General features: G+C 35.5%; 1 protein-coding gene across 1 annotated transcript; it reads left to right on the forward strand.

Moving 5' to 3' along the window:
• The first annotated feature begins 10,756 nt into the window (after positions 1 to 10,756).
• LOC122737128 (non-histone chromosomal protein HMG-14-like) lies at positions 10,757 to 11,145 on the forward strand. Its single transcript, XM_043979591.1, has one exon. The coding sequence runs from the start codon at positions 10,757 to 10,759 to the stop codon at positions 11,063 to 11,065; it is 309 nt and encodes a 102-aa protein (XP_043835526.1). The 3' UTR covers positions 11,066 to 11,145.
• Positions 11,146 to 16,692: the final 5,547 nt, after the last annotated feature.

The raw sequence follows: 16,692 nt of genomic DNA on the forward strand, positions 1-16,692 counted from the left end.
CATCATCATTTCTATAAATTCCATTTAAAACAACTCTATACAACATAAAATATTTGGCAGTCTTCTTGCCAAAACAAACCTAGGAATCATATGAAAACAATTACAAAACATTTTTCACACAAAGAAAATAAGATCTGAACAATTGGAAAAGTATCAGTTGTTCATTTAAGCTGAGATAATACAATAAAAATAATCATTCTACCTAAATTTATTCATTTATTCAGTGCCATACCAAAATTATTTTTTCTTTATTGAAGTCTTCGCCTTTTGTTCTGAATCTTCATTCTCAACATGAATAATGTGGAAAAATGTTTAACATGATTTTACATACATAATATATATGAGATTAGTTGCTTTGTAGGGGAAGGAGGAGGGAAGAGTGGGATGGAGAAAAATTTGGAAATCAAAATCTTACAAAAACAAGTGTTGAAAAATACCTTCCCATGTAATTGGAAAAAAATACTATTAAGGCTGAAAAAATAATAATCCTTGATCCATTTTTGTCTAAGATATTATATTTTGTATTATTTTGAAGATTAGATTCATTCCTTATATTTCTTGATGACTCAACTTAGATATGCACTAGAATCAAGGGAATAATTAATTATTAGGAATTTAAAGGTTTTTTTTTTCTTTTCTTTTTTTTTTGTGGGGAAATGGGGTTTAAGTGACTTGCCCAAGGTCACACAGCTAGTAAGTGTCATGTCTCTGATGTTGGATTTGAATTCTGGTCCTCCTGATTCCAGGGTCGGTGGTTTATCCACTGTGCCACCTAGCTGCCCCCTAGGAATTTAAAGTTTTAATAGCACCTTCAATAAATAAAAAAGTCATTTCTCCAGTTCTTATATTTCCAATCATTTTATAGACATTTATATATTTTTTCATTCTTTTCAGTCTGTTTGACTGATTTCTGATGTCTCATAGAGTCAAAAGCTTCCACCTGCCGAATTCTAATTTTTAAGGCATTATTTTCTTCTGTAAGCTTTTGCACTTCCTTTTCCATTTGGCCAGTTCTACTTTTGAAGGACTTGTTTTCTTCAATTGATATTTTCCCATTTGGCCAATTTTATTTGGGGGGAGGGGGTAATTGTATATTTTAAGGAATTTTTTTTCAGTCAATTTTTCTTCTTCCTTTTCCCCTGTTGACTGTTTTTTTTTTTCAAAATTCTCTTGAATAACTTTCTTTTCTGTCATTTCTTTTTTTCTTTTTGAGGCAATTGGGGTTAAGTGACTTGCCCAGGGTCACAAGCTAGTAATTGTTAAGTGTCTGAGGCTGGATTTGAACTCAGGTGCTCCTGAATCTAGGACTGGTGCTCTATCCACTGCACCACCTAGCTGCCCCTCTCTCATTTCTTTTTAATTTTGTATTCTACCTCTCTTATTTGATTTGGCTTAATCTTCCTCTCTATCTCAACTCCTACAATCAAACTAAAGTAATTAACATATATGTTGACTTTTCTTCAGATAGCATAATTAATTCCTCAATCTGCTGAATTCACATGACCTGTTCTTCCTTTCTACCTACATACAGATGGAGATGCAAATATCCTTGATCTTGCCATCACCTACAAGTGCTCTGCTTTCACATTCAAAAACTGAATTTCCTTTATATGATCATAATCTTCAATCTTTCTATAACTCCCTATGCTTCACTTCTCTTACTCCTATTCTATATCATCTCTCATATCCTCTAATCTCTTTATCCTTCACCATAGACCCAGGAAATATTCCTGCATTTGCTACAGTCTCTTCCCTTCATAATATCTACCCATTGTTGAACCAACAGTATTCTCTAGTCTTTAATTCCTTGTTCTCTGCAACTATCACTAATCATATCTTGTCAATTCCTATCATTCATTCCCTTCCTTTCTACTCATGTGTTGTTAAATAAAATTAGAAGAAATCACAAAATAATTTTGCCTATATCCACCCTCAAAATTATGCTATCTAGAATCATGTGGACCCTTATTGTACCAAGGCAATTCTATTACTTTCCACTAAATTATCTATCATTGCACTCACCATATTGGCCATTTACAAACTCTCTTGCTAGCTCTCCCCCTTAACCTCTCAACTGAATACCTTACCTCATTCTTCACTGAAAATATTGAGACTATTTCCTAAGAGTTCTCTTTTCTCCCCTCCACATCTCACAACACTCAGTCATCTCACCCCACTATTTGCTCCTTCACTACTGTTCCTAATGAAGAAGCATTCCTTCTTCTAAGCCAACACCTCCTTTACACATGCCTTTGATTCAATCACCTCCCATCTTCTCCAGGAGTTTGCCTTCTTTTATATTCCCACTCTCTCTTTAATCTTTAATCTCTCCTTATTTACTATTCCTTCCCAAATGCCTGTCTCTCTGTCTTTTGGTCACTATCTCTCTCCATCTCTGTCAGTCTCTTTTTCTGTCTTGCTCCCTCTGTCTGTCTCTGTCTCTGTCTCTGTCTCTGTCTCTCTTGCCTCTTTCCACTCTCCTTTGCTAAATTTTCACATACTGTCAGAGTCACCCATGACTTCCTCTTAAGCTCTCTCCACTTTTGTCTCTATATGCTCTCATTTAGTTATCTCATTAACTCCCATTCAATTAATATTCCTATGCAGGAATTCCTATTATTCAATTATTATATAAGTAAGGATGATTCACAGGTCTACATATTTGGTATCATGGATCTTCATCTCTACCTATTCAGTTTAAGTATCACATCACTATCTATTAGAATGTCCTATAGACAATTTCAGTGCAAAATGTTCCAATTAATATTTATGATATTTTCATTCAAATCCATCATTTTTGCTTCCTTGCAGCATTTTTCAAATAATTATTATTTTACTTTCCAAGTCTTATCATTCTCCATTTATTCTCAATATAGTCCCAAATTGAATATTCCTTAAAACAAGGGTTTAACTATTTTAATTCCTTATTTAATAAACTTTTGTGGCTCCCTATTCCCTCTAGAATAAAATTCAAGTCTGAATTTTGACAGTTAAAGCCCCTTACAGACTGACTTTGGTCTACATTTTCAGGGTTATTATATATTAAGCTCCTCAGGCACACTTTTACCCAGATACACTGATCTCAAAAATGAAGACCCAATAGAAGTACTGGTCACTAAGGAAGAAATTTGCAGCCCTGAGGGATTTCTAAATTACTTCAGTTTAATGTTGATGTCTTGGATTCTGTTCTGTCCCCATTATCAATGTTCTATAATTCCTTTCAGTGAAACCATAAATTATTTGTTGTGATAAATCACAATGATACATATCCTGGTGGTTAATAATCCCATAAAGCACTTGCTGGTTCTACACATGTAGTACCCACATCAGTGCATAGATTGGCAAAAAAAAATTACATCATTATTCTGTCCTACACCAACCCCAACCTGAAGACAAAAATAAATGGAGCCAAACCATCTCAATTTGAACTGGTTTCAATGTCAATAATGTATTAACGCTGTATTCTGCTGTATTTTGCAATGATGTGTATTGCTCTACTGTGTTCTATAATGCTCTCTTGCATTATAAAATGTTCTACAATGTGTTATAACATGAGAAATGAAGAATTAAGGTTGTCACACTATAATTCTTTCCAGTTATTGCTGACTTATTTAAAATTACTAGTATACTTACTTTAGATTATGAAAATAAAGCAGCATTCATCATTTGAAAAATAGGGTTTTAAATGTGAAAAATATGATTCCATTCATTTAAAAAATTAAAATAAACTTTTTATGCGATCATCTTTAAATGCATATTAATAAACACAAACACCAAAAAACTACATGTATGCTTGAAAGCTAGAATTAGCAAAGCTAAAGCATTTTGTGCAAATATCATTCTATTCAAGACTTTAAACAGTTACTGCCTTTGTAACTGAATTAGCATTATTACAGAATAAATGAAAATATCATATAATAATCCACGTGTATTTTTTTTCTTTTTTTTCACATGTATTTTTAACAAGGTATATTTGTATTTACTCTGAATGGACTTTTAAAAGTATTTTCCCTTTCTTTGCCAATATTTCCCAGTGAAGCCTTCATATTATTTAAGGTCTTGGTTTGTGTTTGCTAAATTGAACCATTTCAATTTTTTAACCATAAATAGTACAATTTTAAGACTTATTTGTACCTTACAGTGCAAACTATAAACCTGACTCATAGCAAAATAGTTATTTTAATGCATCTGATTGTGCCAGGCAGTTTCTAGTAATTCAACAATAAATCTGTAGGCTCTTTGTATTTTCTTTAAAAGGAAAAAAGGCAGAAAATAGTTTAACACACAGCACATTGGAATGTTAAAGTGATTTCAAGGAAGATTAATAACATCCACATGATACTTATTTTCTCACTTTGCAAGAAAACACATTATCTATTCCATAACAATTGATTTCTTTTCTATGGAATGCCCTTGATTTCTATGGTATTGTGGAGGCTTTTGATACTAATCTGTAAGATGTTATAAGAAAGAATCTCACCTAATCAGACATTCTGCAAGAAACAAAAAATTCTGCACCTGATAAATTATCTAAATCCTCAAAGTGACAATTCTCACTTTAAAAACTGGGCTTTACTGAACTTCAATATATTTTAGAAATAATAAAAAAATATCAAAGGCATATTCTACAATGTACAACCTAAAATTTGCCTTGTTAAACAAGAGGTGGGAACTTTTACAAAGTAGGATGTGTGCTTACTTTGACTTTGCTCTCTTATTTCTCAATCCTCATATTCCAGAAAATTCTTTCAGGTGTTTAAGGTAGTAAATACAATATAATATGTTTGTCACAGTATTAATGTACTCATAATAACCTTCTAAATATGCATAATATAATATATACACATGTATATGTGACAGCAAAAACAGGAAAAATATTGCATGTATATATAATCTCAGAATTGACAATGCTCATAACCAGAATTATCGGGCTAAATTTTGGGAATTGTTGTTTTGCTGTAGTGATAGTTGTAGATATGATTGTTGCTCTCCTCCTCTTCTTCCTCTTCTTTCTCCTCCTCCTCCTTCTCATCATCTTCATTGAACATTTGCTAAAGTTCAAATAGAAACAGTCTTGGGACAGGTCACTGTCATACTATTATCTTAGGTTTAAAATTTAGTATTGTCCACTCAGTTTTCAATAAGTACTGAATTTTTTTAGTTTATGATGATTTGTTCAACTATTTCAACTATTCCCTTTCAAAGCAAACACTGAGCCAAGATTCTTTAACAATACCCCTTCTGTAATTTCTAATAGTGATGACCTTGTTTTGAATTGTCCTTATTGGTGCTTTTTTTCTCAATATTTTGTAGTCTGACATCATATGGATGCAGTCTATGGAGATGTCTTCAATTCTACTATCATATCTAAGGTGATTATTACACTATGTTCAGAAGCAAATCACTTTTAGTTAACATTAACAGGTTCAGTGACAAGTCCCTTTTGTCAGCTTTTGCTATTACTTAGTTAAATGATATATTCTTGTTCCAAAAGTATTTCCATAGATTTTTGGGGAGTGGGGCAATGAGGGTTAAGTGACTTCCCCAGGATCACACAGCTAGTAAGTGTCAAGAGTCTGAGAGTGGATTTGAACTTAGGTCCTCCTGAATCCAGGACTGATGTTTTATCCACTGTACCACATAGCTGCCCCATTTCCATAGATTTTTACATATTTTTTCATGTGAGCTTAGAATATCTCTCTATTTTTTCCAATCAAGAAAGTATTACCTTTTTCATTATTGTACTAGGATCATGAGTCCTATGTTTCATTAATTGTATAAGAAGGGTTTTTGTTTGTTTTTAGGAGACTTTCCAAATAAGTTAAATTTTGGGAAGTGTATAAGAAGATTGCTATTTTGTAGGTCTTAATTGCTTTAAAATTGTTTTTTTTTTTCCCATTTAGCTTTGATTTTAGAATGCTAATAAGTCTTTTAATGTTTTCATCAACAGTTATCTCCACTGCCAAAACTTTATGCTCTCTATCGTCTCCTAGGACAAAATATTGTTTTCTTATATTTTGACTTTTCTAAGAAATGATTTAAGCTGTGAATGCTTTATAAAATAAAAACATAAGCACATCTCTGATCTATATTTGGAAGCGCCACTGGTATTCTCATTTTTAAAATAGACACATGATGTCATTTATTAAGAGACATGGTAGCAGACTTAAGCCTAAGAAGCTTGTAAAATGTTTTTGTAGTAAGTCACATGATATGCTAAAGCATATGAATTAATAGATATAAACCTTATTTTGCCCCATCATTCTCCATTTTTTTCAGAAATTCTAGAGTTTTAGTCCCCTTCTTTGTCATAATTATTCTATTATTCTTTATTTTAATAGTATTCATGCTTTCTATTTCTCATTTAATCCAACCTGTATTTTCATTGTTTCAGAATTATTGTGATTATGTAAATAATATTTTCCATACCTTCTTTTGGGGGGGGGCAAGATTCTACCTTTCTTTTCCTTCTAATTTCTTTATTTCTTGGGCTTTTGAATAAACTTTTATATCCATATTGAATTATTTATTTTATTCTTCCCATTACTTTGAAGTAGATGCTGCTAGATCTTGTTTTATCCCTATTGTATCTCTACAGTATTTGAATTCCTTTTTTCTAGCTGCTTGCAATGTTTTCTCCTTGACCCTGGAGCTCTGAAATTTGGCAATAATATTCCTGGAGGTTTTCCTTTGGGGATCTCTTTCAGGAGGTGATTGATGAATTCTTTCAATTTCTATTTTACCTTCTGTTTCCAGAATATAAGGGTAATTGGGGCAGCTAGATGGTGCAGTGGATAGAGCACCAGCCCTGGAGTCAGGAGGACCTGAGTTCAAATCTGGCCTCAGACACACTTAACACTTACTGGCTGTGTGACCCTGGGCAAGTCACTTAACCCCAATTGCCTCACACACAAAAAAATATCAGAGCAATTTTTTCCTAACAATGTCTTGGAAGAGGATATCTAAGCTCTTTACTTGATCATGATTTTCAGATAGTCCAGTGATTTTCAAATTCTCTATCCTGGATCTATTTTCCAGGTCAGCTGTTTTTCCAAGGATATATTTCATATTGCCCTCTATTTTTTTTTATTCATTTGGATTTGCTTTACTGTGTCTTAGTTTCCCATAAAGTCACCAGTTTCCACTTGTTCAATCTTAATACTTAGGCAGTTATTTTCTTCTGAGAACTTTTGCATCTCCTTTTCCACTTGGCTTTTCAAACTGTTGACTTTTTCTCATGATTCTCATGATTCACTCTCATTTCTCTTTCCTTCTTTCCTCAACTTCTCTAAATCTTCCTTCTATTGTGAGAAAATAATGGGTTTTTGAATGCCCAGTATTATATTAACATTGATAGGATTGACTTTGCTGATTAACTCACTTAAAGTTGACTTGATTGAAACCACACCTACGTGAGACTCTGACCCTCAGGGGGTGTGTTCTCTGAACTGTCATTATTCATATGTCCTAGGCACGTTCTGCTCATGGATCACCCTCAAGTCCAATGAACCAATGGATTTGGGTGATGCTAGTCAATTAGCTTGAAGCAGTGTGTAAGGATCACCTCTCCTCTGGACTCAGAGGAAGCTTCCAGTCTCAGTTTGGCTCTTGAACAGGCTTGTGATGGAGGACTTCAAGGAAGAAGCAGGCCAAGCTGGAGCTCTAGGCTAGATAGGCATTTTCTTACCTTTCTGACTCAGGTGTTCTCTTTTTACTAATACTTGGTATGCTTGAATAGAGGCTTAATACCCAAAACTGGTGCTTAAAGCTTCAGATTTATAAGTAGCTAATATATTAGAAACCCAAGCTAACTTTCCCCAAACTTGGGACAGAAATAAGGCGACCACATTACATTTTGCATGTCATAGTATCTCCCCTACTTTCTGTTCCAAATCCCTTTTGATTTCTTCCATGTCCTGAGACCAATTCATACTTATCTTGGATGCTTTGGATGTAGGGGCCCTGAAGTTATCCTCTTCTGAGGGTGGACCACGATCTTTCTTTTTGCTAAAGAAACTTTGTATAGTTCTCAACTTTCTTTGCTTATTCATCTTGCTGTCTTTTACTTGACTTTTAACTCCATCTTACAGTGGGAGCCTACTTCCAAGCTACACTGTCCAAAGCTTCAGAAGGTTCCAGGTGTTTCAGTTTGAGGGAGGGAAGGTTTTTCTCTCAACTGGCCTGTTCTATGGTCAGAAGATAACCTCAAGCCAACTTGCTAATTAACCAGCCAGAAAAAAACTTTTTTGTGCTGTGGTTCTTAGCTCCAAGGAGCCTGCACCCCTCCCCAACCTGGGCCTCCCACTGCTCAAGATTTCTTCCTGGTTGCCCAGATGGGGTGGGATAGCCAAATTCCTCCTTAAGTTCCACACACACCACTGTGTGGTGTATAAAATCTAAATTGTGTGATCACCTTAAATTAGAAGCTTCAGCACGAGTCTTTGGGCATTAAACATTTATTAAAGCATACAGGTATTCACAAAGAGTTCAGAAAGTTAAGAAAAGGCCTATCTAGCCTAGAGTTCCAGCCTGGTCTGCTTCTTCCTCAAGTCCTCCACCATGAGCCTGCTTCACTCATGAACTCCTCAGCACACTGATTGTGGAAGCTTGTTATAGGTCCCGAGCATGGGTGGTCCTTACACACTTCTTCAAACTGTCATCCAAATCCATTGATCACTGGACTTGAAGGTGGTCGAGTTAAGTTCAAAGTCTAGCTTCTGAGAACAATACCTTCTTAATGGCTAGCCAGCTGTGATTACAATCTAGTTAACTTTGAAGTAGGCTAATCAGTAGTCAATCATTCTCATTTAATTCAATCAGTTTAGAATAATCTCCAGGTGGGCCTTTGAGCATCTGCTAAATCCCATTATTTTATCACACCTGTATCTCTCCACCCCCAGCCCTAGCCAGTCTTTCAGTCCTGTCACCCAACCATAAACTTAATTCCAGAAGATGCTGGTGCTGCAGCTTATTTGCAGGCTCAGGGGTACGTTTCTCTGGTGCAGCCTTCCTGAAGATTGTGTCAGTGTGATTGTGGATTTGGACTCTTCTTGCGGCAGAGCCCCCTCTAAACTGTCTTTGGCTGGAAAATAATCTCAGCCTGTCTTTTTGTGAGTTTTGCTGCTACAGGGGTTGTTTTATTGCTGTTTGGGTGGTTATTGTGTCAGGAGCTCTATGTGTTTAATGTCTTTCCTCCTCCATCCTGTCTTTCCTCCACCATCCTCTTCCGATTACTTTGAATACTGTAAGAATATTTTTAACTTGCTTGCCTAATTTGGGGGGATTAATCTTGGGACTTTTGACTAATCTGTGGATGTTTGACTGGCTGGTTATCTGACTACTTTTAATTTAATATTGGCTGTTTAAAAATTTCTCCACACTGCTCCCAAATTAATAAGCAAACGATTAAGAAGCCTCTTAATTAAATAGCCAAAGCAGAGTTTATTTATAAAAATTTATTAAAAAATTTATAAAAATCAATGTAGGGGCAGCTAGGTGGCACAGTGGATAGAGCACTGGCCCTGGAGTCAGGAGGACCTGAGTTCAAATCTGGCCTCAGACACTTAACACTTACTAACTGTGTGACCCTGGGCAAGTCACTGAACCCCAATTGTCTCACTAAAACAAACAAACAAAAAATCAATGTAAATTGTAAGGGTTAAGAAATGCAAATTATACAACCTGTCTGCTTTTAATACAATAAGGGCCGTAAATCCTGCAGCCTCTTGCCTTAGGGTATGCTCCAGCTTTTTCCAACTTTAACTTTTTCTCCTTCTCTCTAGCTTCCCTGCACTTTCACTGCTCAGCTGCTTTCTTCTAACTCCAGACCCCTATCACTTGTAGACCCCCCTGAAAAAGCCCCTTTGGCATCTTCACCTCTGTTGCCAACCCCTTAGCATCTCTAGCATCTCTGTAGTGTAGCCCTTCCTTGCTTTCTTCAACCTCCTGTACACTCTCCTGTTCTCTTAATCTTCTGGCATCTCCCAACTTCCTCTGCCTCCCCCAGTGTCTCTAGTGTCCCTCCTTTTATTAATCTTCTCTCCCAGGTGAAACCCGGGCTCACTGCCCCCAGGCTTGGCTAAGCCCCATGCTTTGCAAGCTGGCAGCTAGGACTGAATGAAGCAAACCCAAGCATCCCTGAGGGTTTTTGTTGGCCTTCCTGCTGTGTGCATGGGCCACGCTTTGCCATACCTGTGGCTCGTGGCTCAGGGTTTTCATCCATGCAGCTTAGTCCAGCTCAGAGGCCCCCAGTAGCTGAAGCAGAAGGGGAGGAGCCCTAGCCACACTTACACAGAAAAAAAAAAAAAAACAAACCCTGAGGGCCTAAGGATTTTTAATCTTGGCCAAAAGGCAGGGTCCCCAAATCAAAATAAGCTTCCAAAATACATTCATCACCTTAATCTTTGGCCTTTTGTCTTTGATTGCTGATTAAGACAATATTGATTTTCTGAAGTACTCTTGCTTTTCTGATTCCATTCTCCATGTTTCTTTCTTTGTTGTTTTTAATTGGTCAATACAGAACTCAAATTTTCTATAGAGCATAGATATAATTTCCATTTCCATTCTGAAGATCTTCAATAGTTCTTTCAAATCATTTCTGACAAGCCCAGCGGTGGGAGGAGGAGCTTCGAGACCCAGCAGTCCTGCTTGAGAAGAAGTGGCCACAGCCCTTTCCCTCTGACCCCAGACCCTAGTCGCTCCCATCGGTGCTTGCCCATGTGCGGGGAGAGGGAGCTGATCCACACTTGCAAGGAAGATGCCCAAGAGGAAGGTCAACTCTACAGAAGGGGAAGTAAAGGAGGAGGCCAAGAGGACATCTGCCAGATTGTCAGCTAAACCAGTCCTTACAAAAGTTGAAACCAAGCCCAAAAAGACAGCAGGGAAGGATAAATCTGAGGACAAAAAAGTTCACACAAAAGGGAAAAAAGGAGCAAAAGGAAAACAAACTGAAGCTACTAACCATGAAGAAAATAAAGATGAATTGACTGCAGAAAATGGAGAAACTAAAAATGAAGAGGTTCCAGTCTCTGATTCAGCAGGAGAAAAAGAAACCAAATCTGAATAACATCTTATACCAAGTCTTTTAACAATTGTCCCTGTTACCTCCCTTCTTGTACAATTCAGAGGAATATTTTTATCAACTATTTTGTATATGCCAATTTTTTAGTAGCTCTAGAAACACAATTTTTAAGGAAGCAATCCCAGCTCATCACATTAATGTTTTAAAACATTTAGTTGAGTGTGAGCCAATCTAAAGTGACTTTCTTTAGAGTCCTATTTAAAGAGGTGAAATAGTGTGCTGGTTGTCAATTGCTTTTTGTTTGTTTGTTTTAATACAACCAGAAATTAATAGAATGTTGGTTAGGAGGATGTTGCATTCTTGTGCATAGGATGAACATTCCATTGACAGTTTTTACATTATATTAAATGAAGCATAAATAACAATTTGGAGTTGTGACCATGAATTTTAAAGTTCTTATTTTAATTAATCTGTATCCATCTTGTCTTTCATTTTCCTAAATAAAAAAAAAATTTTCTGACATAACATTCGATGATGCCCCTTACCAGTGTTCCTTAATAATACCATCTTTCCTCCAATGGTTCTTACATTGATAATAGCCATCACTATTGTGAGAAAATTTGTTAGGTCATGATAGTTTTTGGTGTAGAGAATACCAGATTAAAAATGATCTCTTTTGCCATAATCTCTCAGATTTCTTATTTTATGTAGTCAAATTCAAAAAGGACTTTTCAAAATTTCTCTCTAACACAATGCCAAACATATAGTAGGTACATAAATGCTCATTGATTAACTAAAAATTCTTTGAGATGTCTAAGTTCTTTTTCCTTCTATCCAATAAGACTTGTCTTTCATGAGCTTATGTTTAAATAAAATTTTCAATGATCTTAAGATTTTCAAATGGCTCCCTTCTGATTTTAGTAATTTCTTAACTCTATGTATTTTTTGTCATTGAATGTAATATTCAGGATGTATTTTTTTTTCTGTTTTCCTTATATATGTCAGCAATATCTTGCTGAGTGAGTTAGAGGTAAAGGTACTCTTGACCAAAAAAAAACTATAATTCTCTTCCTGTAAACTAATAACATTTGTTTTCAATTTTATTGTGATATAGTACTGAGATATAATGCAAGTACTCATGTTTTCAGTACTTTTCAGGAACATGCATTTTTTACTGCTCTAGTAGTTAGAATTATTTGAATTAAATTATTTCCACAGATAGGGGGTTGCTAATTTTTTTTTCTTTTAATTTTTTAGTGAGGCAATTGGGGTTAAGTGACTTTCCCAGGGTCACACAGCTAGCAAGTGTTAAGTGTCTGAGGCCGGATTTGAACTCAGGTACTCCTGACTCCAGGGCCACTGCTCTATCCATTGCGCCACCTAGCTGCCCCGTGGGGGTTGCTATTTTTAATTTTTTTCCTGGTTTATCATGACTTCTTGTGATCCCAGATAATGAAAAATTATTGTTTACTTTCTTGACCTCCAGGATCATCATGACAAACAGACTATGCTATGCATTATTTTAACTGGAATTCCACTACTTTTATATCTCTCTGCCTTTCTCTCCACACATATATACACTATATATTTTGATAAAGTATGATCGTCATCTTCATATTTGTGTATTTCCTCATCATTTTCAATGGAATAAAGATGGTAATGTTTCAGGGTTAAACCACACATTTCTTTTATTTTTAATAGCTTATGGACTATTTTGAAGGTTGATAAAAGAGTGTTCTACAATTTAATAATAAAAGTGAATAGAAACATTTATACCTTAAGCTTAAATGTTTCAAGGATCCATGATTTATTTTGGACCTTGTATCCAAACAAGTTAACACCTAGCAAATTTCTTTTAACATAGTGGTTTAATGAGATATTCTTGCATCTCACTTGCTGCAACCTTTACATTACCTTGGAAAGTATATTTGAAGACAGCATACTAGATCAGAAAGAACACTGGGTTATGAAACAAAAAAATGAGTGTTTCTTCCAGTGGTATATATAAGAAATTTTCTATTACTCTCCCAGAAGTATTTGAGTTAATATGGCACATAAATTCATGATCTTTTGACATGTGGAGTCTCTATGAACATAACTAGGATGGTCTTTAAAAGAGGTAATCTATTAACAAACTTTCCCATCTTGGCAGTACCTCATTCAAATTTTGCTTTTCTAGCAAAATTTTTGATGACCCAGAGTCATCTTCATGCCATGAGAGACTTTAATAAAATAATGGTTACTATTTATGATAATATTATATCCTATTTTACATTTTATAACATACTTCCCCATATTTCTTTGTTTCTCCCATATGTCAAATAGTATATATATATATATATTTAACAATCTTGTGACTTTAGCAGGCCTTATAACCTCTTCTTTGTAGTTGAGGAAACTGAGTCTCATCAAGGATCATTGACTTGAATATCTTCATACAGATAATAAATACCAAAGTCAAGATTAAAATGGAATTTTTATTACTCCTCAATCAGTGATCTTTCTGATCTGGCATGCTGCCTTCAAAGAACACATTCCCTTTCCAAATAAAATTTAAGCATGCAAAAAGAAACACATAGAAATTAAAGTGTGAAAACAACTCAGTGTATCATTACATTTAACAAATATTGATCTTTCTAGACATATGATTAAAAGCAGGAGCCCAACTTAGGATTCCTTCTGGTTCTATTTAATTTGTATTTTTGTTTCTTTCCAGAGATTGAAAGCAAGTTAAAAAGTACTCAAAATAGGAGCAGCTAGGTGGTGCAGTAGATAAAGCGCTGGCCCTGGATTCAGGAGTACCTGAGTTCAAATCCAGCCTCAGATACTTGACACTTACTAGCTGTGTGACCCTGGGCAAGTCACTTAACCCCAATTGCCTCACCAAAAAAAAAAATTACTCAAAATAAATCTTTAATATGTTAAAGAGTCAGAACAGCATAGGGGAGAGAAAGATTATCTTTTAGTTAATAAAACCAGGGTTCAAATCTGGCCTCTGATACATACCATCTAACCATGGATAAGATACTTAACTTCACAGAGACACCAACTACTTTTTCTTTTTGGTACCTTATATGCCATATAATATGGTACCTTATAAGCCATATAATACAAGCCCTTCATTTAGAGATGAGAAAAATGAGACTCAGAGAGCTTGAGTGATTCATCTAGGGTTGCTTAGCTACTCAAAGGTTAGATTTACCCAATGTTCCTAGCCTTTTATCCACTATGTTACATAGCCTCTGGTGGACTGGTAAAATGCCCCAAAGTTCTAATATCTTCTGAATAGTAGTAGTAGTAGTAGTAGTAGTAGTAGTAGTAGTAGTAGTAGTAGTAGTAGTAGTAGTAGTATTTGTTATTGTTATTGTTATTGCTCAGTTGTTTCAGTCATGTTTGACACTTCATGAGCCCATTTCAGGTGTTCTTGGCAAAGATACTGAAATGGTTTGCCATGTACTGCTCCAGTTCCTTTTACAAATAAGGAAAGTAAGACAAACAGGGTTAAGTGACTTGCCCATGGTCACACATTAATAAATGTCTGTTCACTGTAATACCTAGGCTTTAAGTAGATTATAAAACTATACTAGGGACAGCTAAGTGGTGCAGTGGACAAATCAATGGCCCTGGACTCAGGACAACTTGAGTTCAAATACAGCCTCAGACACTTTACACTTACTAGCTGTGTGTGTGTGTTTTTTTGTGTTCCCCACCAAAAAACAAAACAAAACAAACAAACAAACAAACAAACCTCTGAACACCTTTAAATAATGCCATACAACAATTCCTGGAACAGAATAATTAATAAAAGGATGCAATGAAATAATTTTCCAGCCAAAAACAACTTAGAAAGTCAGCAAGGAAGGTCTATCACACCTATATGAGAATAGAACATAGTCCAGGCCAGGCCCTTCCAGCACACACAGGGGCCCAGCAAACCAGGAGCAGATACTGGAGCCATTGAATCAGCAGCAGTACTGTTTACATCTGGATCTCTCAGGCCATAGACAGTACGTAAGGGGTTTAAACAACAAATCAGAAGGAGATCACAGGGCTCTCTTTGCTGCCACTAGAAGAAGGACTCTGTTGTTTTGCCCATAATCATATCTGGGTTGCAGTCCTAGCTGGCAGTCACAGGATAAGAAGGAGCACTAGCAAACAGGAGCTTGATTATAAATTAGAGAGAGGACCCTCTTCATGGTTTCAGGGCAGAATGTAGTGCTTATGCTTGTTCACAGACCAAAGCACAGTACAGGAGAGCAGAAAACACACCTCTCCTTAGATCATACCACCTTGGAAGAACTGAAAACTTACAGGTCCCTAGAAGTATCTCTGTAAACAGCTGAACAAAAAACACAAAACTTGGGAGAATGTGCCTTCTACTCTGGAAACAAGGCCCCACTTAAACAAAGAGGTAAAAGTCAAGAAAATAAACTGGGAAAATAAAGAAATGACTTTCCTGACCACAGAAATGTTTTATGGTTACAAAGAAAATCAAAACACACACTCGGAAGAAGATAACAAAGTCAATGCTCTTATATCCAAAGTGTCTAAGAAAAATATGAATTAGTCTCAGGCCATGAAAGGGTTCAAACACGACTTTGCAAATCAAGTAGGAGAGGTACAGGTAAAAATGGGAATAGAAATGAGAGTGATACAAGAAAATCATGAAAAAACATTGAACATTTGGTAAAAAAAGACAAAAAAAAAAGACCCTGAAGAAAATAATACCTTAAAAAAACAGACTAGGCCAAATGGCAAAAGTGGAGCAAAAAGCCAATGGAGAAAGGAATGTATTAAAAAAGTACAATTGGCCAAATGGAAAAAGAGGCACAGAAATTCACTGAAAAAAAAAAACTATTTAAGAAGCAAAATTGGTCAAATGGAAATGAGGTAAAAAAGGTCACTGAAGAAAATAATTCCTTAAAAATTAGAATTCAGTAAATGGAAGCTAATGAATTTAAGAGAAATCAAGAAACAATAAAACAAAACCAAAATAATGAAAAATTAGAATACCATGTGAATTATCTCATTGGAAAAACAATTGACCTGGAAAATAGATCCAGAAGACACAATTTCTAAATTATTGGACTACCTTAATTTCAAGATCAAAAAATGAGTCTAGACATCATCTTTTAAGAAATTATCAAGGAAAACTGCCCAGACATTCTAGAACCAGAGGATAAAATACAAATTGAAAGAATCCACCTATCACTTCCTGAAAGAGATCCCAAAATGAAAAGTCCCAGGAACATTATAGCCAAATTCCAGAGCTCCTAGGTCAAGGAGGAAATATTGCAAGCAGCCAGAAAGAAATAATTCAAGTTTCATGAAGCCACAGTCAAGATAAGACAAGATTTAGCAGTGTCAATATTAAAGTTCAGAGGATTTGAAATATGATATTCTGGAGGGCAAAGGAGCTAGGATTACAACCAAGAATCACCTACCCAGCAAAACTGAGTATACTCCTGCAAGGGAAAATGGGCACACAACAAAAAAAAAAGGAGTTTCAGGCATTCTTGATGAAAAGACCAGAGCTGAATAAAAAATTTGCCTTTCAAATAGAAGACTCAAGAAAAACATAAAAAGGTAAACAAGAAAGAGAAATCATCAGGGACTTAATAATAAAACTGTATACATTCCTATAAGGGATGATACTCATAACTCCTAAGAAC

This window comes from Dromiciops gliroides, chromosome 1 (assembly GCF_019393635.1).
Source record: "Dromiciops gliroides isolate mDroGli1 chromosome 1, mDroGli1.pri, whole genome shotgun sequence".
In the NCBI taxonomy this organism is placed as follows: domain Eukaryota; kingdom Metazoa; phylum Chordata; class Mammalia; order Microbiotheria; family Microbiotheriidae; genus Dromiciops; species Dromiciops gliroides.